This window comes from Stegastes partitus, unplaced genomic scaffold (genome assembly GCF_000690725.1).
Source record: "Stegastes partitus isolate 25-593 unplaced genomic scaffold, Stegastes_partitus-1.0.2 Scaffold34, whole genome shotgun sequence".
Lineage (NCBI taxonomy): Eukaryota > Metazoa > Chordata > Actinopteri > Pomacentridae > Stegastes > Stegastes partitus.
In genome coordinates, this window is record NW_007577765.1 from 351429 (window position 1) to 377099 (window position 25671).

At 40.7% G+C, this 25671-nt stretch overlaps 2 protein-coding genes and 1 long non-coding RNA gene across 4 annotated transcripts; 2 read left to right on the forward strand and 1 right to left on the reverse strand.

The window, feature by feature from the left end:
- Window positions 1-90: 90 nt before the first annotated feature.
- Window positions 91-7749, forward strand: stk3 (serine/threonine kinase 3 (STE20 homolog, yeast)). The gene is made up of 11 exons (XM_008300908.1): window positions 91-262; window positions 1336-1416; window positions 1529-1657; window positions 1867-1981; window positions 2100-2264; window positions 2566-2733; window positions 2897-3034; window positions 3601-3726; window positions 3814-4015; window positions 4431-4624; window positions 4819-7749. The coding sequence occupies exons 1-11, from the start codon at window positions 240-242 to the stop codon at window positions 4975-4977; spliced, it is 1500 nt and encodes a 499-aa protein (XP_008299130.1). The 5' UTR covers window positions 91-239; the 3' UTR covers window positions 4978-7749.
- Window positions 7750-8157: 408 nt separating this feature from the next.
- On the forward strand, window positions 8158-14897 carry LOC103371553 (ribonuclease UK114-like). 2 transcript variants are annotated; one of them, XM_008300920.1, is made up of 6 exons: window positions 8158-8297; window positions 10384-10489; window positions 11108-11162; window positions 11275-11343; window positions 13586-13641; window positions 14477-14897. In XM_008300920.1, the coding sequence occupies exons 1-6, from the start codon at window positions 8233-8235 to the stop codon at window positions 14531-14533; spliced, it is 408 nt and encodes a 135-aa protein (XP_008299142.1). In that variant the 5' UTR covers window positions 8158-8232; the 3' UTR covers window positions 14534-14897. The 2 variants fall into 2 exon arrangements, with proteins under 2 accessions (XP_008299142.1, XP_008299150.1); XM_008300928.1 differs by lacking the exon at window positions 8158-8297 and adding an exon at window positions 8499-8597.
- Window positions 14898-14952: 55 nt separating this feature from the next.
- Window positions 14953-21254, reverse strand: LOC103371568 (uncharacterized). Its single transcript, XR_520948.1, has 3 exons — window positions 21129-21254; window positions 15686-15739; window positions 14953-15605 (listed from the first exon to the last, which is right to left on the reverse strand). It is a non-coding gene; the product is annotated as an uncharacterized LOC103371568 (long non-coding RNA).
- Between the last annotated feature and the right edge of the window lie 4417 nt (window positions 21255-25671).

Genomic DNA, 25671 nt, shown 5'->3' on the forward strand with positions numbered 1-25671 from the left:
TCCAGGTTTTTAAGAACCTGATTTAGAGCTTTTTTTGTTTCGCACTCCGTCCCAACAGGGGGCGCTGTGGTGAAGCTGTAACCGCAAACTGTCCATCATCTGACGAACACTCAGCTGGCCCTGTACTAGTTTTTGACAACAACGACTCTGTCGACAATGTTCACATCCTGACTATTGGTCCTCAAACTGCTACAAGTCACTCTTAGTCGGTTGTCTTTTTATTTTTGAAGCTGTACATCATGGAACCGTCTGCGCCGAAAAGGTTTGTACATCCACCTGCTTTAAAAACTGGCAGCAAGCTATTTACAGGCTAGCTAAAAAGCTAACGTAGGCGGTAGCTGTCGCCCAGCTAGCTGATGCTAAGCTAACTCAGTTAGCTTTACCAGTCTGCTCTCTAACTTTCAAATCTGTTTAAAGGCTTTAAATATATAACTCGAACTGCGAACCTGGTGTTAAAACCTGTAATGGGTTTCTGATCTGTCTTCTTGTTGATTATCTGTTCGTGTTAACGTTGTTTACATCATTTATTTAGGATTTTGTTACACGTTTTTATTCGAAGTTCAATTAATGGATCGCATGTGAACTGAAACCATCTTTCACTTTCCAACAAGATACACGAGTGTCAGTGATGCGGTTCAGTTTCTTGGTCTCGGCACCGTAGAGACCCGTGTGTTCACTGGTTATCTTTCCAAATTTACATCCCCGCGTTTAAATTCACTAAAGAGGATTTTCAAACAGAAAGAGAAAATGAGAGACATGTCACAACAACATGGGAGATCTCACGTGTGTGAAATGCTGCTGGACAGTAACGTTGAAATTATAAGCTTGTACCTGTCCAATATTTATTTGAGGAATAATTTTATTTAAGTAGTACAATTCCCTTAAAAAAAAAGATTTTACAGTCTCTTGTTTTATTCGGCCAACATCCAGAACCCAAATGTATTCACTTTGTGTTCAATTTGCAACCAGATACTTATTATTTTTGGTTGAGAAATTACAGATCAAATGTACGAACATGTTTCACTGCTAATTTAATTTTTTCTTAACTGCCAAATGATAAATATTCTGTTATGAGTAAAACAATTACTTCTACACTGATTTATTTTCTGAGATATTATCAAGCTAAAGTAACTGTACTCACCACAATACATTTACCCACCAACAGTTGTCCCTTAGTTATTTCTTTATGCGTGACTGTAACTCAGTGTTAGGTGCTGGAAATTCAGCTTAATTCTGATTGCTTCTGTGGCGTAGTTTTCTGGTTTGCTTTCACTACTCGTTTTTCATTACACTATTGTACTGAGATCTCAGTAGAATTGTTTATTTTTTTTACAGTAAGCTGAAAAAGCTGAGTGAAGACAGTTTGACCAAACAGCCAGAGGAAGTGTTTGATGTTCTCGAGAAACTCGGTGAAGGGTAAGAGGTTCCATTTTCACTACTGTTACTTGTGTAATACATCAATTTGTGGCTTAAAGTGCATTTTGGACATATTGTTCAGACTTCAAACTTCATATGTGTGTATGTTTAGTTCCTATGGCAGCGTGTTTAAAGCCATCCATAAGGAGTCAGGCCAGGTGGTGGCCATCAAGCAGGTGCCCGTGGAGTCGGATCTACAGGAAATTATCAAGGAGATTTCCATCATGCAGCAGTGTGACAGGTGGGACAGTGCAGCTCCATGTCTGCAACATAGATTAGATGAAACTATCAATTTCACCCCTACTTATTACACTTTAAAACAAAAGTATTGTTAACTTTTCTGTCCTGTTCCGCTCTCTGATGTCTTGATGTAGGGTTGTTTTCTCACTTCTGCCCTTTTTGTTTGAAGTGAAACTTTTGATAACCACCCAGTTCTGCATTTCCTCTTAGCCCTTATGTGGTGAAATACTATGGCAGCTACTTCAAGAACACGGATCTCTGGATCGTCATGGAGTACTGTGGAGCCGGTTCTGTCTCTGACATCATCAGACTGCGCAACAAGACGGTGGGTGTTTATACAGAGTCACTGTTGTGTGTGTGTGTGTGTGTGTTTGTTTGTTCTACTGTGTTACACGTTTTCATTGCTACCTTTTTTGTTTATTTGTGTTTCCGTCCCACCTTAGCTGACAGAAGATGAGATTGCCACCATCCTTAAGTCAACACTGAAGGGTCTTGAATACCTTCACTTCATGAGGAAGATCCATCGAGACATCAAGGCAGGAAACATCCTCCTCAACACTGAGGGACACGCCAAACTGGCCGACTTTGGAGTTGCTGGACAACTAACGGTAAACCTGTACCAGATGATAGCAGCATAGAACTGAGGAAGATGCTTATTTGTATACAACATGCATTGTTGTTTGTGTTATTTGTATCATCAAATGTGTATTTATCCGACAACACAGTTTGAGCTTGATTCTGCATATACTAAAAGAATGAGACATGGTTAGTGATAATGAAAGGAGAAGTCTTGAGTTCCAAACTTCTACTTGAAACACATGATCGTTCGCTAATTTGGTGAATCCAAATAAAGTAATTTTAATATATAGTTCTTCTAAACTAATAATCGTTTATATTTCCCCTCTCAAGGACACCATGGCGAAGAGAAACACTGTGATCGGTACTCCGTTCTGGATGGCTCCAGAGGTGATCCAGGAGATCGGCTACAACTGTGTAGCTGACATCTGGTCCCTGGGCATCACATCCATAGAGATGGCAGAGGGCAAACCCCCCTATGCTGACATTCATCCCATGAGAGTGAGTGTACACATGTTTTTTGATGAAGTGGGTGCTTGTAAGCAATCGGTTTGCTATAAGCAGGGCTTGATGTAACATTTGGATGTGCGATATATAAATGATATAAGTCTGGCACTTTTCTCTCTTTGTTATTCCACTTTACTAACTCACTGTATTCCTACAGGCCATTTTTATGATTCCCACCAACCCTCCTCCAACATTCCGCAAGCCAGAGCTTTGGTCAGACGAATTCACAGACTTTGTCAAGAAGTGTTTGGTCAAGAACCCAGAGCAGAGAGCAACGGCCACGCAGCTGCTACAGGTTGGAGGAAAAAGACCACACACACTCACATTCACTCATACAGATTTATCAACCTTTTCAGACATGAAGTTTTTGCTTCAATAATTTGTTTCAGTGATAAACATGTTCTTAGTGGAACATTAACATTCAGACATACTCAGGCCAGTCATAGAAAGAGCCACTGTGTGCACAATATTTGTCGTATGCTTTAAATTGGACAGTAAATCAGTTTTCATACTACAATGTGGCTGACAAACATGAATGTGTTTCAGGAGATTTTTTTCCCGTCATATTACTGATGTTTTAGGTCATTCTCCAAAAACACTAAATGGAATTAGGTCGCCGCTTGTACAGCATCACTTCCTAGACAGTTGTGTTGCCTGCTACATCCATTAATGCGACTAAATGCTGTTTAGACTTCTGCTGTGGTAAAAGGGTGCTCATTCAGACAAGAGGCAAACATGTTTCGATGTTGCCTGATTAATACAACAGTAACACGTGTGTGGAATAGATACGTTTTGGTGTACGTGCTTGCGTTAAGCCCAAAATACAATAAATCCATTGTGTTGACTTTTGTGGATTTCCAGCACCCATTCATCAGCCAGGCCAAGCCAGTCACAATCCTCAGAGACCTGATAACCGAAGCCATGGAGATGAAAGCCAAGAGGCAGCAGGAGCAGCAGAGAGAGCTGGAGGAGGAGGATGACAACTCTGTACGTATGCTGAGATGTTAACAGCAAAGTTCCATGAAAATGATCCAGGATGTTACGCTGCACGTCTGATTATGTCGTGTCATGCAGGAGGAGGAGACCGAGGTGGATTCTCACACTATGGTGAAGTCGGGCTCAGAGGGCGCCGGGACAATGCGGGCCACCAGCACCATGAGCGACGGGGCTCAGACTATGATTGAGCACGGCAGCACCATGCTTGAGTCAGATCTGGGCACTATGGTTATCAACAGTGATGATGAAGAAGAGGAGGAAGACCAGGGATCGATGAGAAGTGAGCACAAAGCGTTAATTTAAATGCTGTCACACTGATACTAAATGATGTTCAGACATACCACAGGTTTGACTCAGGTTCACACTTTTTCTGTCCACTATTGCTCTACGATCATCAGTTGTACCAACATTTTTAAGTGACAATAAATGTTTTGTCATTGTGTTTTGGTGGTTAGTAACAATGTTCACGTGCACAAGTCATACAAGGGCAACAAAAACTGAGGGATGTCCTTTTAAAACTTTTTTTCTCTTGAAGTAACAAAGAGATTGTCTTCAAAGTAAAAATATTTGTAAAAAAATCAAGAAAGTGTGCAGGATTTATTATTTTTTGTTTTGCTCAGTACCCAAAAAATTTATATAAAAAAAATACTTGAGTGTTTCCCTCAAGAAACTAGAGCCTTTCTCTTCCTCCACAGGGCACGCCACCCCACAGCAGCCGATACGTCCATCCTTCATGGACTACTTTGACAAGCAGGACTCCAACAAAGCAGCCCAGCAGCAGGAGAACTACAACCACAACCAGCCTCAGGAGCAGCCCGGCTACCACATCCAGTCCAAAAACGTCTTCCCTGACAACTGGAAGGTGCCTCAGGACGGAGACTTTGACTTTGTGAGTGTTTCCCACGAGTCAGTGATTGTGTCGCTGTAATGAATGCTGTTATTCATTGTGGTGTGCTCTGAGTTGACTACACACCAGTGCCCTGTGGTTAAAAACAGCAAAACAGAAGTGGTTCTTTGTTTTATCCACAACAAGACACTAAATGTGACTCATCTCTTTCCAACTGTTTCTGTTTTTCCACTCAGCTTAAGAACCTGGACTTTGAGGAGCTGCAGTTGCGCTTGACTGCCTTAGACCCCATGATGGAGCGGGAGATAGAGGAGCTCAGGCAGCGCTACACTGCCAAAAGGCAGCCCATCCTGGATGCAATGGATGCCAAGAAGAGACGACAACAGAACTTCTGAGTGCTCCTCGTTGTCGCCTTGTCCCCTGGTGTGGGTTTCCCAAAGTCACCATCACCACTAAACTTAATTCCCAGTGACTCAGGGGAGCTAAGACGACCTTGTTGCTCTTATTGGATGCCCTCTGCTGTGCTGACTAACTGCCAGCCGGCCTCTGAATGAAGATAGATGCTTCCTCTCCTGGGTGACATTCATTTGGCTCCTGGAATCCACACTCTGTCTTGAATATCCTCCACATATGTTAAATTTTCCTCCACAGTTCCGGCAAAGTTATTTTCCCATGAACAATGCCCAGGACTGAGGCCAAAAAGAGAACCAAGCCACGGCTATTACACAGCTGAAAATATCTGAAGAATTTCCTCTTTTTCTCAATGAAATTCCCATCATGTCATGCAGAGAACACTCAGGAACCAGCATCAATGCATAAGGAAGCCCATCCACCAGCAGCAGCACAAGCAGAGGGTCGATGATGTGGTCTTTTTTTTTTTTTCTTTCCTCAGACTTTTTACTTTCAATGTAAATATAATATAGAGCCTAGTTTGGAAATACCTGCAACAAAAGCTGTGGAGGTTTTGTCCATGACCAAAGACAATCAAGATGATGTTGACGATGAAGTTGAGAATGCCTTAAAATATTTGAAACCGTGTTTTCAAAATAAGCAATGTAATAAAACAGCCAAGTCATCGGAGCGTTAAATCCATTTCCTCACGAGGAGACGAGTTGGATCGTTGAAAGATGCAAATGTTTGTCGAGATGAACACAAATCATGTGGGTGGTGAAGACGGTGGATCGTGCATGTTTTCAATTGTCTGTGGACCAGAAAAAATTTGAAATTTTCTCATCAGTCTTTATTATCTTTTATTTAACTTTGTTGTTTTCAAGTCTCATGTTCTGGGCTTCGTTATGCATCCGTTGCTCTGTCTGTAGGGACGGACTTCTCGCATTGTAGTGCCTCATAACACACTGATCCCAGTTCTGCGTTGCTCTCTGACACTCGCTCAGTGCTTTTAATGTTTTTAAAAATCAGAGCCTTTACTCAACTGCAAGAGATCACACAGAAATTCATTCCCAGATGGAAAACAACAACAACTCAATTCTTCCTAAATACTGTATGATTTCATTCTTTGACAATCTTGTAGGTTTATTTTAAAGCCCTGCGAACTGTTTTATGTCATTGTTCCACTTAATGACTGATTGACTTTAGTCTTGAGTGACTTATTAAACATCTAAACCGTACGTGACACCATCCTCGACATGAAAGAGCAGAAAACTCAGCGCAGTAGCTAAGTTTGAACTGTTGTATAAACCGTTTTATTGCCGGGGATGACTGTGAAGTTGAGATAAAAGACTCAAGTGACGGACTGAAAAACTTCAAACCAGAGCCGCTGCATCAGCCACACATTTGATTTCTTTGTTTCAGACTTTAGGTAATAATTTTTTATTGCATTAAGATTTCCCCTGCGGCTTATATCTATGTATTAGCGGTTATGAGGGCTTTCCGTTTCCTGACATCTGATGCTTTTGATGAAGGAAGGAAGACATTCTGTGCTCATTTTTAACTGACTTTGAACTGTTGAATTCAAAAAATGTAGTTGAGAATCACAATTTTAGCAGATAATCGCCCAATTCAAGGGACCTTTATGTTTTGCTTTATCCTAAGAAAATGACCTTTTTTGGAATTTCTCCACTATCAGATATCATTAACGGTATCAAAAATCCAATTTGAATGGTGAATTTGAAAACACCCTACTTGCAATCTATTGCCATGTTTGTCCTCTTTGTAATAGAGGCTGTTTGGGCTTTAATTTTTCTGTTGATGAAGGACTTTTTTTGTTTTTGTGTGGTAATAACGACCTTTTGAATGAATTCAGCCTGTCTTAATCTTTAATACTTGTGCAGTACGTCTGCAGGTTGCTGTTACAAATGAATGTGGCTCAGTCTTACTGCACATTTACCGATATCTTAACATGACGGTTATAATGAAAAGACCTGCTGTTACACTTGCTCACCGTCTTATCCGATGGGCAGAAAATCAGCTCCCATTTTAGGCACAAATCCAAATTACAATCATGGTATCAGCTTGTGAAGGATCAGTACTGTTTGCTTTCTCATGTTTTCTTCTGTTTTTCTACTTCAAAGTGAACCAGAACTTCGACAGAAACCATTAACATCTTAATTTTCATTCCTAAACTAAGTCTGCACTTCATCTGCAACTTACACACAAGCATTCACGTTTTATTTATTAAGCTTTTTTTTTTTTTTTTCTTTTGGTGACACTGGTTTAAATATGGTAGCTGATTTGGCTGTTGATATTTTTGCCCTTGGTCATATAAATGTGTCTTGATTTCTCTCTGTGTTTAGACTATGCATGTTTAAAAATTAAGTTTGCTATGTAGTGGAATGCTATTGTATTAACTGCACAGGAAAGAGTACTGTTAATATGGAAGATGGATTATTTTTAATTTAGCTTTTAAATATTTGCTCTGCACAATTAAAAAAAAACAAAACAAAACAAAAAAAGTCCAATTTGGAATTGTTCAGAATCGGCCATAATAGTGTACAGTTATCTGAACTCATGATTTGCTATACGGGCTATATTGTTTGTCTTCATTTATTTTATGTTATTTCCACATTATAAAGACTTGAGGGGTGTAGAGTGGAATGTAAGCATTTATGTTTGAACCACTTAATTTATTATGTTTTGTTTGTAATACTTTATAAAGTTTTGAAAAAATGTGCAAGAAATAATAAAAGTTACTTATAGTTAACCAGAAATGCTGTTTACAGGCTTTTATTGCTTTAGTACTTCAGTATCATTGCCATTATTACTCCTTACTTTTCTGTTCTAGTCTTATTTTAGCTTTTTTTTTTTTTAAATTCTTAATAATATATCATACTTATATGTTATTGCTCCTCTATCAGCTTCTGCATTTATTCTCATTTTATAGTCCTATTACATTCTGAGCAATATCTGCCGTACAAACCTCTTTAGAAACTGATAAAGTTCAATCTTATCTCATTTATATCTTATCTTTAAAAATGTAGACTGAAACCAGCGCGCACCCGTAACTCTTATGCTACTAGCGCAACTCATTTTCTCTTGTATGCGCTCCTCGGCTATAAAACCGCTTGCTGCGCTTATTGACTGTATATTACGGTAGATTTTACGGCAACAAATGTTCGTGTTTTTCCACAACTTGTTGCACCACCCCGTCATTCATCCACAGCTTCTCTGCGGTGAAAAGAAATCTGGAAAACATGTCTGCGCTCAACAGGAAAATCACCAACACCACATCAGCCCCGGCTGCCATCGGTCCATACAGGTAGGACGGATTTAATCAAACACATTTCTCGTGTTTTTACAGCAACCACGTGCGCTGCAGGAGTTTAAAAGTTTGAATGAATGTCAGGGGCAGCTGGAATATTTGACCAGGGGCGGGTCTTACTGTTCAGTGAACTCACCTGCTTTAAAAGAAAAAAAAAAAGGGCCAAAGTTTGACCTTCAGCAGAGCAGAGAAACAGCTGCAGAGAAGGAAAGCCTCTTTGACACACGCTGAAATGGCAACTATTCGTCGACAGTTCCCTTACACACCTAAAGCCCCTGTCAGACAGGGAATATACAGGTAAGGATCCACGTCCTGGGAAATGTAGTGTTTGGATTTCTGCCTGATCTTTAAAAAGTCTGTCAAAGTACGGTTTTGTTTTTATAGCAACTTGAGTTTTTAAAAAGGAATCATGTAAGTAATTTAAAATCATGATATAACCTGCCAAATTGTTGTTTTTTGGTATATATCATTTGCATGAACTGAGGGGTGTTCCTGCTCTGACCAATTGACTGCCAGTGGGTGGAGTCAGTTCAGATGAATGGCCTGAGCTGATTTGTATTCAAGGAGGCATTAAGGCCATTTTTCTTTTCTTTCATTACAAGGACAACAGCCACACCAATGTGCAGCGGGCGATAACGGCAGCGTTTGGTTTAGATCATTAAATGCAGCCGTCAGAATGATGATTAATGTCTTCATCTGGCTTTGTAGGTGCATACGATAACAGCGTTGGTTGCTGAAACATAAGAAAGCCTCTTTTTGTGGTCACATCTGCAGTAATACATTAACGTCAACGTCCAAAGGCAAGGATGGGACAAATAATGAATATGTGCAGAGGATGTGTTGAGGTTGCAGATGTGTTGATGCGTAAGGATCTCGGGAGTGAGTAGATTTCAGTGCAATATTACCTAAAAGTGATTTAAAATTGCATCACCTTCCAATAACTGCATTCTCTCTCAGCTGGCGTGCAGGTTATTCTGTCCTGTGAACACTGACAAACAAATACATTCAAAAATTTAAAATGCGCCATCCAAAGTAAGAAACTCTTGTGACCCCTGAAAGGAGACTGGTTTACCATTAGTCCAAATGCATGAACATAGTTACAAAATGAGCAGTGAGAACCTTTCCACCTTTGGACCTATGAGCTGTGACCATCTGCATGTCTGCATCAGGGCTCCACATGGAAAAAAAACTGAACAGAGCAACTGAAAAATCTGACAGTGAGATTTCACAAAGTTGTAAAAGGATACCAGACGATCGGTGACAAACTGAAAGTCAATGGAAACCCGTTAGCAACAGTAATCAGGAGGTATAGAAGAAGCCATATAGTAGCACTAATCAGAGTGGCAGTGGCCATCCTGCTATAATGACACCAAGGGCAGTGCACTACTGACACCAGGGATCTCCAGCTCTGGTCCTCGTGAGCTACTGTCCTGCAGGTTTTAGACGTTTCCGTACTGACTCAAATTAATGGATCATTAACAGACTTGTGTAGAACTTGACAACATGCTGCTGTTGGAGATCCATTCATGTGAGTCAGATGTCTTACAGTACGGAAACGTCTAAAAACTGCAGGACAGTAGCTCACAAGGCCCGGAGTTGGAGATCCCTGACTTACACAATGTTGCTGTTCAGAACAGACAGGCCAGTGCTTCAGACTTGGCACAGGGGTTATCAATGATCACTAGAGTTAGGTACGACTAAGATAGTGTGAAGGACATGACATAAAATCTGCCTTTACGGATGGTGTCCATGGAAAAGAAAGTCTTGATTCCTCTTCAGCACAACAATGCATGATATACTTGGATAAAGAAAATAATAAACTGAAGTCTGATGAATATTGGGAGCACACTCTTTGGTCAGGTGTGACCAAGATAAATTTGTGTACACAGATATTTGTCGTATCCTTACTCAGGACTACGACAGTGAGTACATGACAGTGAAGCACTGAGGTGGGAGTGTGATGATGCGGTGCCACTGACATGCTTGTTTTAATTTTTCAGTCTATGTAGATGTGCGTTCTACTCAAATGAAGCATCCAGGTGTGAGCCTTATATATAAATCTGTGTCTGTGTGTCATCTTCAGCCAGGCGGTGGTTGTGGACAGAACCATGTACATCTCCGGGCAGCTTGGGCTGGACGTGGCCTCTGGTCAGCTGGTAGATGGAGGCGTGCAGGCTCAGGCCAAACAGGTGAGAGTCAGAGCGACACAAGATGATGGCTGGTTACATTTCTACAGGTGCTGTCTGCATCTGACAACTGCTGGTCTATCAAAGAAGTAATTTAAATATTGCATTAACAAGAGGTGCAGCTGTGCACTATAGGTTGCATCAATGAGTTCCTACTATTTTTTTTAATTTTTAATTTTATAGTGATATGCTTTTTTTTAAATTTAGCAAAAATATTCAGTAACTTTGAGGCCTGAAATGGCAACACAAGGAGAACACAAGGGGCCTTTAATTTTATTGTATTTCATTAATTTATGGATTATGGTTGTAGCTCAGTATTAAATGTTGTACATTTTTTAATGCCTCTGATCATGTACAACTTGCATTTTATTTTTTTTACAGCCAAATAAAATGGAAATGACCTAATTCTAGCCAAAGGGCTGGATCACTTCAAAATAAAACATTATTGAGGCTAAAAGTCTGAGCCACATCAATTGTTCTTTTATCTTTGTGTTGTAACATCTAAATTTCCCCTTGGGGATTAATAAAGTATTTCTATTCTATTGTATTAAACAATACAAATGTAAAAGATGAGTCTATGTGTTCATCGACTCTGTGTCTTCCCTCCTTCTCGTCTCTCAGGCGCTCATCAATATGGGGGAGATCCTGAAAGCTGCCGGCTGTAACTACGGCAACGGTGAGATCTCACTTCTTCCAGGATCTTCAGTGACTCAGCTTTTGCTTAAATCTTTCACGTGTTCTTAAAATGAACCACAAACGCTGAGAGTGAGTGAACTGTCTTGTTTCAGTGGTGAAGACGACTGTGCTGCTCGCAGACATCCAGGACTTCAACAGCGTCAACGAGGTCTACAAGACATGTAAGCCAGCACTTTATTTTTTCTCATGTGCTCCATAAAGTATAAGCTTGATGGTACTCAATATATTTCTGGTTGTCAGATCCTATTAAAATACCATAAACTATAATAACTTAACCACACTGTTATCTACTGCTTGTGTATTGATCTGTGCCTTAGAGCTCAGCCATTAAAACACACTGATGAGCCACACTGTTGGATTTTCTTGCTATACCAGGTGATATTGGTGACAAAAGATGTTTAATTGGATGTGAGAATGGAGTTGTTCTTTACTCATAAATATAACCTCTTGAATATATAAAAACAGCCACAAGGGGGCAGCTTTGACCAACAGTGTCAGAGCTGCAGTCAGATCAGTGGCCATTCATGTAGCCTTTACAAACAGCCGACTTCATAGAAGAATCTAGTTCTTTATTACTTTACACAGTGTGTTACTGTACAGCTGAAGATGGCTGATGGTGCTTCTCATGAGGAAACTGACTTAGTCCATGCTATTAAGGGTGTAGCCTGCTGAGGTGTTCTTGAGCAAGGCACTAAATGTGTGATTGTGTTGTGAGAAGGGAGGAAGTAAAATGAAGAGGACAAGTTTCCTTATTCAGGGGATCTGCTGAGTTTAAATATCGGAGATTGTCTTTAATGATGTTTACTGTGCAACCAGAACATTGGGAGACTTTTTAATTAAAAAACAGCTTAATTATAAGAAAATTAGAAATTCATCGATTATAAAAAGCAATTATAACTTGATTTATTATATTTATATGCGGGCTGAACAATTTATCGAAATATGGTCAAAATATGGCCAAGCACAGTATTCAAATCACAGGAGGAGGCAGTTTTTTGATAAAAAATAAACCCAAAAATACCGTTATAGATGAAACACTGTGGTTCTAACCAGCCTCTGTAAAGGAACATGACTGTTTGGTGCAGACTGCATCAAAAACCAAATAATGATTTTTATATAAGTTTTTCTGTGGAAAAGAAATGTTAAAAGGACTATTTCCACTAAAATTGGGACTCTTATTGCAATTTCTCATCTAAAAACTGGATGAACGTTGCTGCAGAGCCTATTAATGGGTTTTAGAAAACCTCTTTAACATCCTCTGTACCTGTGTGGTCATGAGTAGATCCGCTGCCTCCTGTTTCATCCTGACATCCCTCAGAAAGCGACCGCTGACAGGTCTTCCAGTCACCTGACAGACGGGATCACTCAGCTCCTCCTCTGCTGTATGAATGCGTCCTCCTGACTCCGTCTGGGCATTTCCTCCCCGATCACAACAGTCAGGTGTAATGGAAGCTGCAGCGTCCACTGAGTTGTAAACAGACACCGCTGTGCAGGTGCACAGATGTAACCCAACCTCTCCCAGCAAGCATTGCAGCGTGGCCCACTGGACAAGCCTGAGCTCAGGCCTCCCTTCTGACGCTACTCAACCCCAAACCAGGGGCAGGGAACTCTCCCTGACCCTGACAACGCCACGGAGAGGACATGTGTTGTGTGTAGATTCACACTTAGATGCTCACTTTAAAGGAAATTCTGGCTAATGATCAAACTGTTTTTGTCTGATTCCTAAAAATATCGTCACTTAGCATTAGCATTTAGCACGTACAAGCATACAAACACCTATAAATGGTTGCTGACACACTGTATAGCTGTGATAAGCAGATATGTGTGGTATTATCTCATTTTTCAACCACTGTATCTCCTCCTGTGGACACCCGAAAGTGAAAGCCGGTGTATAAAAACAACCAATAAATGACTATATTGTTGAAAGCAGCTGTGATGTATAGCAGAAGTTGACTAAGGCTGTATGTTATAGTGTCTTATAAAACATTTACGTCTTTATAAATGGTCACTATTGAAAGTCTGGCTTTAACCCATTTCCTGATAAAGTGGAATATTAAAGGTTTATTAGCTGTAACTGCTGGTTTTAATAACGTTGCAATATAGTTTGAAAGTCATCCATAAGGATCCAGACTGTGTAAAAAAAACTGTTCAGCATCCAAATGGATTTTCCATAACCTGGCAACGAAAGCTGCTGTGCTTAATATCTTTTTACTTGGCAATAAAAAATAGTCTCTAAAGCAATAATACATGATCTAACCCTCTACCAATAAAGCCTTTAGTTGCACACTTTTCATTATCAGGAGGTGAAGTGATGCACTGACAGAAAGAGCCACATTTTAAATAGATAGATTTTCAATGCACTTTGGTTGTAATGTAAATGTAATGAAAATGCTTTCCCTTCAGTTTTCAGCAGTAACTTTCCTGCCAGAGCTGCCTATCAAGTCGCTGCTCTCCCCAGAGTAAGTACATCAGTTCAGAGCTGCAGTAATCTGATGTATAGTCTGTACATATATTGCTAGCCAGGTGCATGCTCATTCATCCGTGCCAGTGCGTTTTCCATCGACCGTGTGCAGCTGTTTTCCCCGCTCGTGTTGCGTGAAGAAGGATTTATCAGGAAACATCACATGATGGGAGTTCCTGTAACGTAAATGCTGGTTTTAGGTTAGAGTGAGGTTGTGTTGAGTTTAGAGTAAAGGTCAGAGGCAGCCAAGTAGTCAGTGTAATGTCCTCTAAAGCAGTGGTTCTCAAACTTTTTGAGTCACGACCCCTAAGATAACAAGTTTGTGTTCATGACCCCCCAATTTGAATTTTTAATATCTCATGAGTAATAACTTTGTTGTTTATGCATTAATGCGTGAAAAATGAATGTGTTAATTCCACAGACTAATCTCTTTACATTAATAATTTTCTTTTGAACGAATGAATGAACTGGATTTATTTCAAACAAATGAAAAGGAAAAAAAAAATAAAAACAAAATAAAATAATTTTAAAAAGAGCATTTAAAAAGAATAATAATAATATCACATAATCAAATCATAATATTAACAAGTTCAGAAAAAGAGTGGGAAGAAGTATACACTTTTAATTTTGACAGCCCTAATACACATTTATTAAATAAATGTAGGTTTTATTTTATTTTTATTTTTATTTACGATAATCTGGTGACCCCCTGAAATGATCTTGGGACCTCCAGTTTGAGAACCACTGCTCTAAAGTGAAGTGTGGGTTCTTTTTGTACATTGTGGTATTTTTCCCATGTCGGTTATACCTCTCCTTATTTGTTTTTTGTCCAGGGTGGACTGGTGGAAATCGAGGCGGTTGCTGTTCTCGGTCCTCTCTCTGACTCCTGACTGGCCAGCCGCCCCACAAACAAGCTGTAGCCTAAACCGCCCTTATAGCTGCATCGCCGGAAACCTTATTGTGTTTCCAGATGACACATCAAAGGCCAAACTGGGATCTTGTTAACTCTCACTGTGGCTGGTCGACTGCACTGCTGAACTGGAAACCTTTACGTTTACCCTTCACAAAAGAGCAGCACTTAATGGTTTGAGGCTGATTGTAATTTCACACCCGATAAACGGTACATGAGACAGAACGTAATGATGAATTGCATCCTAATGCCTTTCCTGGTTTGATTACTCGTCCTCTGTTTTGCTCCAGATAAACTGACAGAAAAGCAGTTCTGGCTAATAAAATGATTGTTTTCCACCTTAAGATGCCACATTTGTAATAATTCCTGAGTTATCAAAGACGAGGCGTACATTTGGTGTTATTGTTAAGGTGACCTTTTTAATTTTTTGACAGTTTTACAGGTTTTCTTCCCAGAGAGAAATCATGACACCTCGGAAACAAAAAAACAAACAACAAAAAAGCCCTCAGGTTTACGCTTATCTCTTACATGCTCATCAGAAATTCATTTTCCAAATCAGCTGTACATTGGAGCAGCTTCATTACAAATATGGTCATAAAATCAAAGCCAGCTACCCCAAAAAAATAATATAATTTTATCAGTCAAATATACTTTGGCTTTGTTTGTTTTTCAAGAGTTGTGGTTTTGTAGAAAAGTTCTGAATGGACTCTTAGATTAGCAGACATAGTGTGTAGTAAAGGTCGTATAAATTTCAATACAGATAATAAATAGAACTTTCTCTAGATAATCCTCTGAAAATAAACACACCCGCTAAGTGCTGTAGAACTCTGTCTATGTACAGTAGAAACCATCAAGAAAGAGAGGAGGGGAGGGGGGAAAAAGGCACAGTGGTGACTGAGGACCCCGACTGAAAGCGGTTGTCACGGGGTCGGCATCTTGGCAACGAGGCGATGTCTTTCACACCCAGACGTACTTTCACTCACGCATACAGACAAGGTGAGACACAAAACTCATCTGCGCAGCCACTCGCGTTGCACGTCACTCGCTGGGAGCTGGAAACACAAAGAGACGCATTTAGGACGGCGCGAGTATCGTTTAACGGACACGACGAGGAACGTGCAGCTCTGCTCACCTGGTGCTTCCTCTGTGTTGGGCTCTGAATCAGCTGCTGTGGCCTCTCCTTTATCTGGAAGGAAAGACAGAGAGATTTGTGAACAGTGGCTGAAAGGTGAACCATTGCTCATGGTTGCATGTTGTTTTCTGTCACCTGTCAGCTCTATATTTGACTATCAAAAGCATAAACTGCTGTCTAAGCATATTTACTCACTTACCTGCAGTGTTATCTGATACAGACGGAACAACAACAAAAAATCAATGCAGCAAGCAAATGGTCTTCCTCAAATTACAATTGAGTTCAGAAAACCTATTTTTTTGTCGTTTGCTTGAGATAATATCACTCAAACTGAAGCTGAGTGGATGTGACTCAGTAGAAATGACAAAAATAGAGATAAGTTAAGTTTGACTGATGTTGTCTCAGGTAGACGATGGAAAAGTGGGTTTTCTGAAGGTTTGTGAACATGGAGTTATCTGTTTTTGCAAATGAACTCTTCAAATTCTATTGTTTTGTTTAGAAAAGAGTTCAATTTAGCAAAACCGTGTACAAAACGTTTCTGAGCTGTTCAACTGGTGACGATCTCGCCACCATTAAGTTAATAAAGGACAAAGATCAGACAGAGTGACGCTGCTTTGACCAGTTAAAGGCCAAGTCTGGATGTCCGACAACGTGACCCTTCCCCCGTAATGTCCACCTACTTCCCCGAGCCCCTCAGTAAGAGTTCCACAACAGTCCACAAGCAGCCTCGACAACCTCATCGCTTCTACACGTCACAGTTGTGTGACTCATTACTGACTTCTGCTCTGTGACCCCACACTTGATCTGCCCGTTATCGTTTCCAACGTGGTGCTTAGTTGGTTGTTTCACGATGTCCATTCTGTCGTGGAGATGCTGGAAAAACACATACTTATTTCCTTATTTTAGAAAGAACTGATAGGATTTAATCACATTTTAAATGCTGCGTTCATGTTTTTGTTGAGTAGAGTTTTACTTCAGTTTTGCCTGATTTCTCTTACGTCCGATTACAAAAAAGGGGGAAAAGAGTTTTTTGTTGTGGCACTCAGAACATTACAAAATGAAAGAATGTCCTTGTTCATCTTGACACAACACGCAGTCAGTGAACAGTGGAATATTACAACAAGCGTCAGATGGATTGTCAGGGGATTTGCTGCACACATTCATGATCCCCTCAGGATGAACTGCATCAACCTACTAGTAAGTAAATCCTTGATTTTTGATCTGGGACCCTCATTTGGCAGGGCTGCAAGGTGGTTAAGTGGTTAGCACTGTTGCCTTGCGTCCCGGTGAGGACACCCGGGATCTTTCTGCGTGGAGTTTGCAGCGTGGGTTCTCTCCGGGTTCTCCAGCTTCCTCCCACAGTCCAAAAACATGTTGAGGTTAATTGGTGATTCTAAATTGTCTTTAGGTGTGAATGTGAGTGTGCTTGGTTGTCTGTCTCTAAGTGTAGCCCTGTGATAGACTGGTGACCTGTCCAGGGTGTCCCCTGCCTTCACCCTGAGTCAGCTGGGATAGACTCCAGCCCCCCACGACCCAAGTGAGGATTAAGCGGTGTATAGATAATGGATGGATGGACCCTCATTAGGGGATTTTTTTTAACTTGTCCAATGCTTTGTAAAATGAATGACGTTGCCACCAGCTGTATATGAACGTAGTGCTTATTAGCAAATTTTAACATATGAACACAGTGAGCATAATAAACATCACACCTGCTAAACATCAGTCTCATGAGTACAACTGCCTCTCAAAGCCTGATTGCAAGTGTCTCGTTTAAGTGCTTCTTTTTTTTATTCCTTTCACATGTACGGTTTTGGAAACTTACATCTCAACAGCTGGACAAATTACATCTCAATGCCTGGATGTCATTAGAAGTAGGTGGCAGTTTTTTTTTTGTTTGTTTTTTGTTTGTAATATAGCTGAACTGACTAATTATTGCCACATCTTGCAGATCTTGCACAGACAAATCCAGGAAACTAAAGGTCCATTCCAATGTCCATTATCCAGCCTGTAACACTGTTTAATCTCAAGGTGTGAAATCTCAATAAGTGTGAAAGTGTGCGTCACACAGCGCTTTGTTTCATTTCCAGTTTTCCATCAGAGACTTGCGATAACAGATTATTTACAACAAGCTAATCCTAAAATCAGCTGCCTCAGAGGCGGGTGAGCTGCTCTGTCCGCTCAGCCTCCGTGACACTCGATCCTCTCTCTCCATTGGCTGTGAAATGGAGGCTCAGCCGGCCTGACATCGTTCGTCGCCAGTGGAAGCCCTATATGTGTTGGCATGCTCTGGTTTCTCTGTGGACTCGGATTGCACCTTAGTGATACCACGGTGACAAAAAAGTGTTGGCAACACACACACACACACACAACATCTAAACAGGGCTGTGGTCAAGTTTGAACTGAGGATGAGTCAAGTTAGACACCAAAGGGGGTCAAGATCAAGTGAAGACAGAGAAATAACACAGATTGTTTTGCTTCTGAATTATGTGAATATTTGGTAGAAAATTCCACATGCATGCACTGATCACTGTGTTATCAATAGAAATGATCCGTAGTGCATGATTCATGGGTGAATTTCTGTTCATGCACATTCTGGAATTGCATTATTATGAGTTGATATAGTTGTCATCAGGTCTTTGTACTTTTTAGAGAGAAAATTAATTAGGAACAATGTGGAGATAAACATTCCCCTTTATCACAATTTTAAAAGATATGTAAGTTAGTTGAAAAAAGATTAAAAAGACTTGTCTGAAATTCTTTTAACTTACTGACAAATTCTTTACACCGCTTAATCCTCACTAGGGTCGTGGGGGGCTGGAGTCTATCCCAGCTGACTCAGGGTGAAGGCAGGGGACACCTGGACAGGTCACCAGTCTATCACAGGGCTACACTTAGAGACAGACAACCAAGCACACTCACATTCACACCTACGGACAATTTAGAATCACCAATTAACCTCAATATGTTTTTTGGACTGTGTGGGAGGAAGCTGGAGAACCCGGAGAGAACCCACGCTGCATGGGGAGAACATGGAGACTCTACGCAGAAAGATCTCGAGTGTCCTCACCGGGATGCGAACCGGCGACCTTCTTGCTGTGAGGTGACGGTACTAACCACCGATCTACCTTGCAGCCCTTCAAAGATTGTGTAGATTTAATTTTAAATTGCAGGACTGAGTTCACCTTTTTCTGTTATTTTATGGATTTATTTAAAATGCAGTTTTAATAATGTAGAATTATCATCAAATAACAGTCTTGTATCTTCACTATGGATACATAGTTTTACCATCAAACAAAGAAAATGTTCTTTTTTCACTGTAAATATTTTGTAGAAAATGTAAATACATTTACAACCGATACCCCATAAAATACAGACAATGCCCTTTTTTTTTTCTTTTTTTTTTTACTGTGGACACTGGGTTATTGAACATATACTTGCCCCCTTTTAAAAAAAAAAAAAAAAAAAGTAAAGCCTAAAGCTGTGCAAATACTTTCTTTGTTACTTTACAAATGTATTTCTTAGATTGTAGTCTGAGAGTGAAATGACTTTGTGAGCTTGTGTTTTTCTGTCTGTATTCACTGCATCATTTCATGCAGAAGCTTAGCATCTTTTTTGCTGAAGTAGACTGCCAGTAAACTCACCATATATGTAATGTGTAAACTTCTCAGAAATAAACTATAGGGGAGTTTTGAAAAAGGATGCAGCAGACATTGCATCGAATATCTTGCAAAATAAAATGTGTACAGTTTAGTGAGGCAGGCAGGAGATTTACTGAGTCTGACTGTCACAGCTTCCATTATTATTATTGTTTAGACCATGAAAAGCAAGGGAAGAATATGTTTGGCAATAAGTGCACAGAGCTTCAGCATGTCAACCTTGTCCATCTTCCTTAATGGTCTGCATTACAGACACTTTGCATGGGATGAAAATGGAAAAGGAAGAGCCGACGTCGTAGACCTGTTGTCTCCTTGTCATTTGCATCATGAGGCACTAAGTGAGCTGATAGCAGTGAATGTAATGCTGGAGGTGCCATACGGGCCGCTGGGGAGCATTTCCATGTTTGGATAAGCCTGCAGAGGCAAATATGCAGAGAGACACGATCGCTGTGCAGACCTGCAGTCACTCTGAAGTGCTCTCTAGGAATTTAGAGCAGAGATTGTTGTGTTGCACTCAATAAGTTGTAATTTAGCATCTCCCACTGATACCAGAGCTCCGGGAGAAGTAGCAGGTTTTCTCCAGAGTTGATTTAATTTCACAAGTATCTGGATTTTCTGTGCCAAACTAATGGTATCATCCAGTGGCCTAAACCAGTTTTGTTTGCTGATAAAAGATTTTTGAGAACTTGCACAAGTGAGGAATTGATTCTGGTTCAGCTGATGTAAAGTGACTAAAGCTACGAATACCTAAAACTTCTTTTGTTGCCGAAGCAAAATCGTTTAGTCAAATTTTGCAGAGCCACAGCCTCAACAGACAATAGTTACAGATCAACAGGCTATTCATGCATGACTGTACACTCCCACGCCTCATTTATCTTTCACTGCCAGGAGGACGTTTTTAGAAAAAGCTCAATCAATCAAATCTCAATGAAAAGCCTCTTCTGTGAGTCCAAACAAGCACACGACTGACACGACACATACAGCAAATAGTTCATCAGGTCATCGCTACCTGATATGGTAAAGCCAACACAAGTGCCATTCTTCAAAACTAACTAAACAATCAGAGGTGTGACTTTGGAGCACATTGCTGTGGCCACCCCGGTGTGTTCATTAAAAGCTGCAGTCAAAGTGTTGTTGGATACCGCCTAGTTACTATTGTTGCAGGGGGACTGGGGAGGATCTGGGGAAAGATGGAAGGGACATCATGTACCTGGGCGCTGTGGCATCCCATATTCCAGAGGCAGAGCCCTGCTCAGGTTACTGCTGGTCATTGGAAACAATTGTACTTTATGAATCCCTCTTCCCTCACTGTGACTCGAGGAATGTTTTTCACAGATTTCACGAGAGAAATCTTCTAATCCCAAAGTTTTAATGGGGATCGTTGCCGAGGCTAACACATGTACACACAGGTATCCAGCTCAACCCTTGTCTGCTGTGTAACTTTGTGAAATGTTCAGTCAGTCTGATAAATGTCACGAGGCTGTCGGCTGTCAGTCTGTGTTCAGATATTTGCATAAGAGATGTCTCTTTGCATAGAGAATAAAGCTCACAATTACAATAATTTACATTCTCTAGGCAAAGGTTCAGCTGACAACTCGGTCATTTTGAAGAGACAATGTGGAGCCTGTTTAGGTGAAGATGTTAAGAAGAATCAAAGCTGAATCTAAAATATCCTAAATATTGGCCTTTTTGGGATGAATTTCCCCTATTAGCAGCCAAATATTTCAGTGGCGTTCAGACAAAACTGTCATTGTCCTGTCTCTGTGCTGTTTGTGACTCCAGCCTACCTTGCTCTGGAGCTGCAGCCTCTGAGGAGCTTGCTGCCGTCTCAGCGGTGCTGTCTGCCGCTGCTGCTGGTGTTTCCTCAGGTGCTGCTGCTGTTTCTGCTGCTGTTTCTGCTGCTGCTGCTGTTTCTGCAGGTGCTGCTGATTCTGCAGGTGCTGCTGTTTCTTCAGCTGGACTGGCTGCTGCAGGCTGAGACTCTGCTGCTTCTGGTGGATTTGCAGCAGTGCTGTCTGCAGATGTGGCAGCTGCTGCAGGCTCCTCTTTAGCATCACCGCCATCAGCAGGTGTCTGGTCTGGAATAGTTTCACTATCCTCAGCTACTTTGCCATTCTCATTGGCTGCCCCTGTTGGAACATGACACATTATTATTCAAACAATGTTTAAGCAGTTTATGGACAGTGAATAACAGTTTCTTACTGTGTACCATATTACACTGTAACAAACAATTAGACCTGAGAGAACAAGATCTTGAGATAAGATGAGAAACACTGTCAATAGTTAAAGTGTCCTGCAGTAGCAATTCCTCATGTGAAGCACAGGCCCTTTATGTTACAGTGTGAAGCTCTAGTTTATTTTCACTGGAGCAAACATCCCTGTAGTGACAGCTTATTTTGGGTTAAAGCTTTTTTCATATGTGCAACTGGGAATAAAAGTTCACATACACTGGTAAAGACCATGTACATCATTCTAATTCTAATTTTCTATGACGCAATGAAAAAAACAATTATGCATTTTCATTGTTTCATAGATTTATTGCAAGTCTTCTGGAAATATAACAAAATCTACTGGGTCAAAAATGTATGTACAGCAACTTGAATGATCAGTTTTGGTGATGTAAAAAGTTGTGTTAATCAAATTTTCTTTGTGGTGTGACCTCTTACCTTCTTGTAAGTGATTCTGATTGACTACAGTTGCTCAATTTTAATATTGCCCCTTAGACTTAGCCTCATTAGACTTAAAGCCACTTAGAGCCATTTTAAAGAAGACAGAGATCCCAAAATCATCTGTGCAAACAATTGTTTCCGCACATAAAGTGCATACAGTTGTGTTACTGCCACGATCGGGACAAAAACACAAACTGTCACTTGCTGCTGAGAGACAATTGGTCAGGATGGTGAAAAGTCAACCAAGAATCACAAAGACCATGTCTGCAATGAAGTAGAAGCTGCTGGAACACAGGTGTCAGTGTCCACAGTCAAGTGTGTTTTACATCATCATGGGCTGAGAGGCTGCAAGAAGGAAGCCCTTCCTCTAGAAGTGATATCTTAAGACTTGATTGAAGTTTGCTGTTGATCACATAAACGAAGAGAAGGCCTTCTAGAGAAAAGTTCTGTGGTCATATGAAACCAAAAACAAGCTATTTGGCCACAATGACCAGAAACATGTTTGGAGGAGAGAAGGTTAAGGACTTTAACCCCAAAACCACCAAACCTACAACCAAGCATGGTGGTGGCAGTATCATGCTCTGGGGTGTTTTGGTGCTTGACACAAAGTAAATGAAATAATGAAGATAAAGGATTACCTCCACATTCTTCAAGAAAACAACAACACACATCAAAGGTGGAAAGAAATTGCAAAATTGGGCTGGAGTTAAGGTTTTAAGCTGGCCTTTCCCCGAGTCTTTAACAAACTGAAAATCTGTAGACTGCGCTGAGGAAACAAGTCTGTGTCAGAAAGACAACTAATTTAGATGAACTGCACCAATCCTGTCAAGAGGAGGGTCAAAGATACGATCAGAAGCTTGTGGATGACTACCAGAAGCACCTAGCTGACCTGAAAATGGCTAAAGGATGTTTGGTCTTTATAATTGTATGTAAACTTTTGTTCACAACGATGTATCCTGCAATGTATCTGTAAGGTCATCCTAACATTTCCCAATTCACCTTATGGACATTTCAAGTCCTGGCAACACAGGACAGTGGCAGCACTTTCACTTGTGAATCACACACAGCATCAGAAAACAAGAACTACACATGAATCATAGATAGTTTTGTGACAGCAGTACCGGGCTCTCGGCTCACGCTTGCTTTAGTTTACTGTTTGTGTTGCCTCCATGATGGCAACAGAGTTGACTTAATTCAAAACCAAAGTGAAAGTTAATCTGTAACCAGTCCTCATTACTAATATGTTCTGGGTGCCAAGCAACACTGACTTGACTATTTCTATTTATTACATTTTTGACAATGAATGTTTGACTTTGTGCTATCTGGTGCAGAAACACAATCAGATTATTTTTAATGATAAGAATCAATGTTTACATTTTCATAATTTGAGAATGGAATTAATATGAAACAAAAATAATAATAATAAGATGATAGCAGATAGAAAATAACAAGAAGTATAAAAAGACTTCCAACATGTGAATTAAACTCCATTGACTTTGCACTGGACTAAACAAAGCTACCACTTTCATCCAAATGCAGAAGAGCAACATGTGAAAATCCCTGTGTTTGAGCAATAATTTCTACTCTGAATATTTGGGAAAATAAATGCTCTCAGGCAAAAAGTACAATAACAGCACAAATAGACCTCACACACAAATGGAACTATTGGGAGTTAATGGTGGATTGTTGTTAATGAACAGCCTCAGACAGCAACTCTACGAACAGGTTCCTGCGTCTTTATGGTGCGTTGCTTCCTTGTGGACTTTTCTTTGGAGTGATTTGCATCCTAGTTATTTGCATGGATCATAGAAGTCTTGACCCTCGGCCATCAGCATTCTCAAAGCTGGTTAAAGCAGAACGAATAAACAAAGTAAAGTAATCCTTTTCGTCTCTCTTGGTATCAAGGGCAGTAAACAAGCTGCATGCAAAAATAAGAAAACATCCTGGAAAATTTCCATCTGACCTCTAAGACGATGACGACAGGAAAACATCGCTGTTAAACTGAGAGTCTGAAGCTCTGCCGTCATCAGACAACGACTGAATTATGACTTTTTTATGAGCAAATCTCTTTTTCTACTGGGAGGTCAGAGGTCACGGTCAGCTACGGAAAAGGAGCATAAACACACTTTAGCGGGATCAGCGGTTGTTTCTCAGCTCTGTGTGTGTCTCCAGGCTCTCACTGCATTAATAAGGCGTGCAAAACAGACACTTGCTTAGAGGTGGTCCCTTTTGGTGAATCTTTTACAGATTTTTCAGCTTATTGTCTGAGTTGTGTCACAGAATGCTTAAGCGGGCAGCACTGAAGAGTCATAGTCCTCAAACACAACACAGATTTGGTTAAAGAACTACATTTGGGCTTCCTCCTTTTCCTTTCGCGCCGCAAAATACAAACAGAGGATCCAGTGTTGGTGTTTTACCTTGAAATGTGTGCTAGTTTGCACCACAACCTGGACCGTCTCTGACCCACTACAACAAAGGAGTGTCCAAAGTAGCTTCTCCATTTCCTATTGAAACCGTAGACTGTCACCAAATCTGCTTTTATGCCGCTGTCTCCCTCGGGGGAGGACAGGGCCAGAAGCCACTGTTAAATAATGACAATAAACTTTCTCATCCTGTCACTGTGCAGTTCTGTCTCATTAAAAATAAAGACGATGTGAGATACTGTACCCAGAGAAATGCGCTGGTCGTAATTTGCATTTAGACTGTGCCACCCTTATCAGAAGAGTATTCACTGCAGTATAATTAAATAGATGATGCAACTCTATATGGAGGCAGCAGTGAACTTCCAACATGACACCATGTCCACCAACATGTTACAAGGATATTTATAGCATCCCTTGAAATACAATAATTAATAGAAGTACTTTTCCATACAGAGAGTGTGTAAATGGTGCAAAACTAAAGGCTGCAGAATGTCAAAAAAAAATATTTAGATAGGACAGAATAATTTCCAGTGAAATTCTGACAACAAATCACTTTAACTGCTTTATTTTTTGTCTTTACATGATTGCAATGTTGATGTTAGTTGCAGTGGATGCCACTTGCCTCCAGGTAGAACACATTTTGTACAGATGTTATTTTTATCCTTTATACACAAGTGTGCAGGTTTTGTTGACTCACCTGTAGTGCTGGCTCCGTTGCTCTCCTCGGGCTTAGCACTGGGTCGAGTCGTATCCACCGCTGAAGTTTGGGAACTTGTGGAGCATCCCATCCTGCCCAGTGCGCACAGAGAACTGGATGAGTTCAGAGTTTACAGGTGAGGACAGGCTGCAGCTGCGCTGATGACGTCGTGCATATATATCGACTCTGTAAATGGAGAAATGCGAAACCCCTGGAGGAGAAACAAAAACACAGTCCGCGCGGTGAATTCCTCTAGTCCCGTGCGTAATTGCGCATCATGGCTTCAGGTCCTTGTGTTGTGGCGGCAGTTTTTCTAAACTCTTCGGTCACGCAGGTGAAATGTTGGCTTTTGTTGTGTGCTGTAACTTAGGCTGTTTCCATGAGGCTGGCGCAGGGACAAAAATACATTATTCAGTCAGTGTGCAGCGGCCACCTCTTGGGGCGGGGAAAGTGAACCAGGAGCGCCTTAAAACCTGACTGCCGATGTGCCCCTGAGCAAAGGGCAGCTTAAACAACAAAGACTCCGGTAGAACTGAGCCAA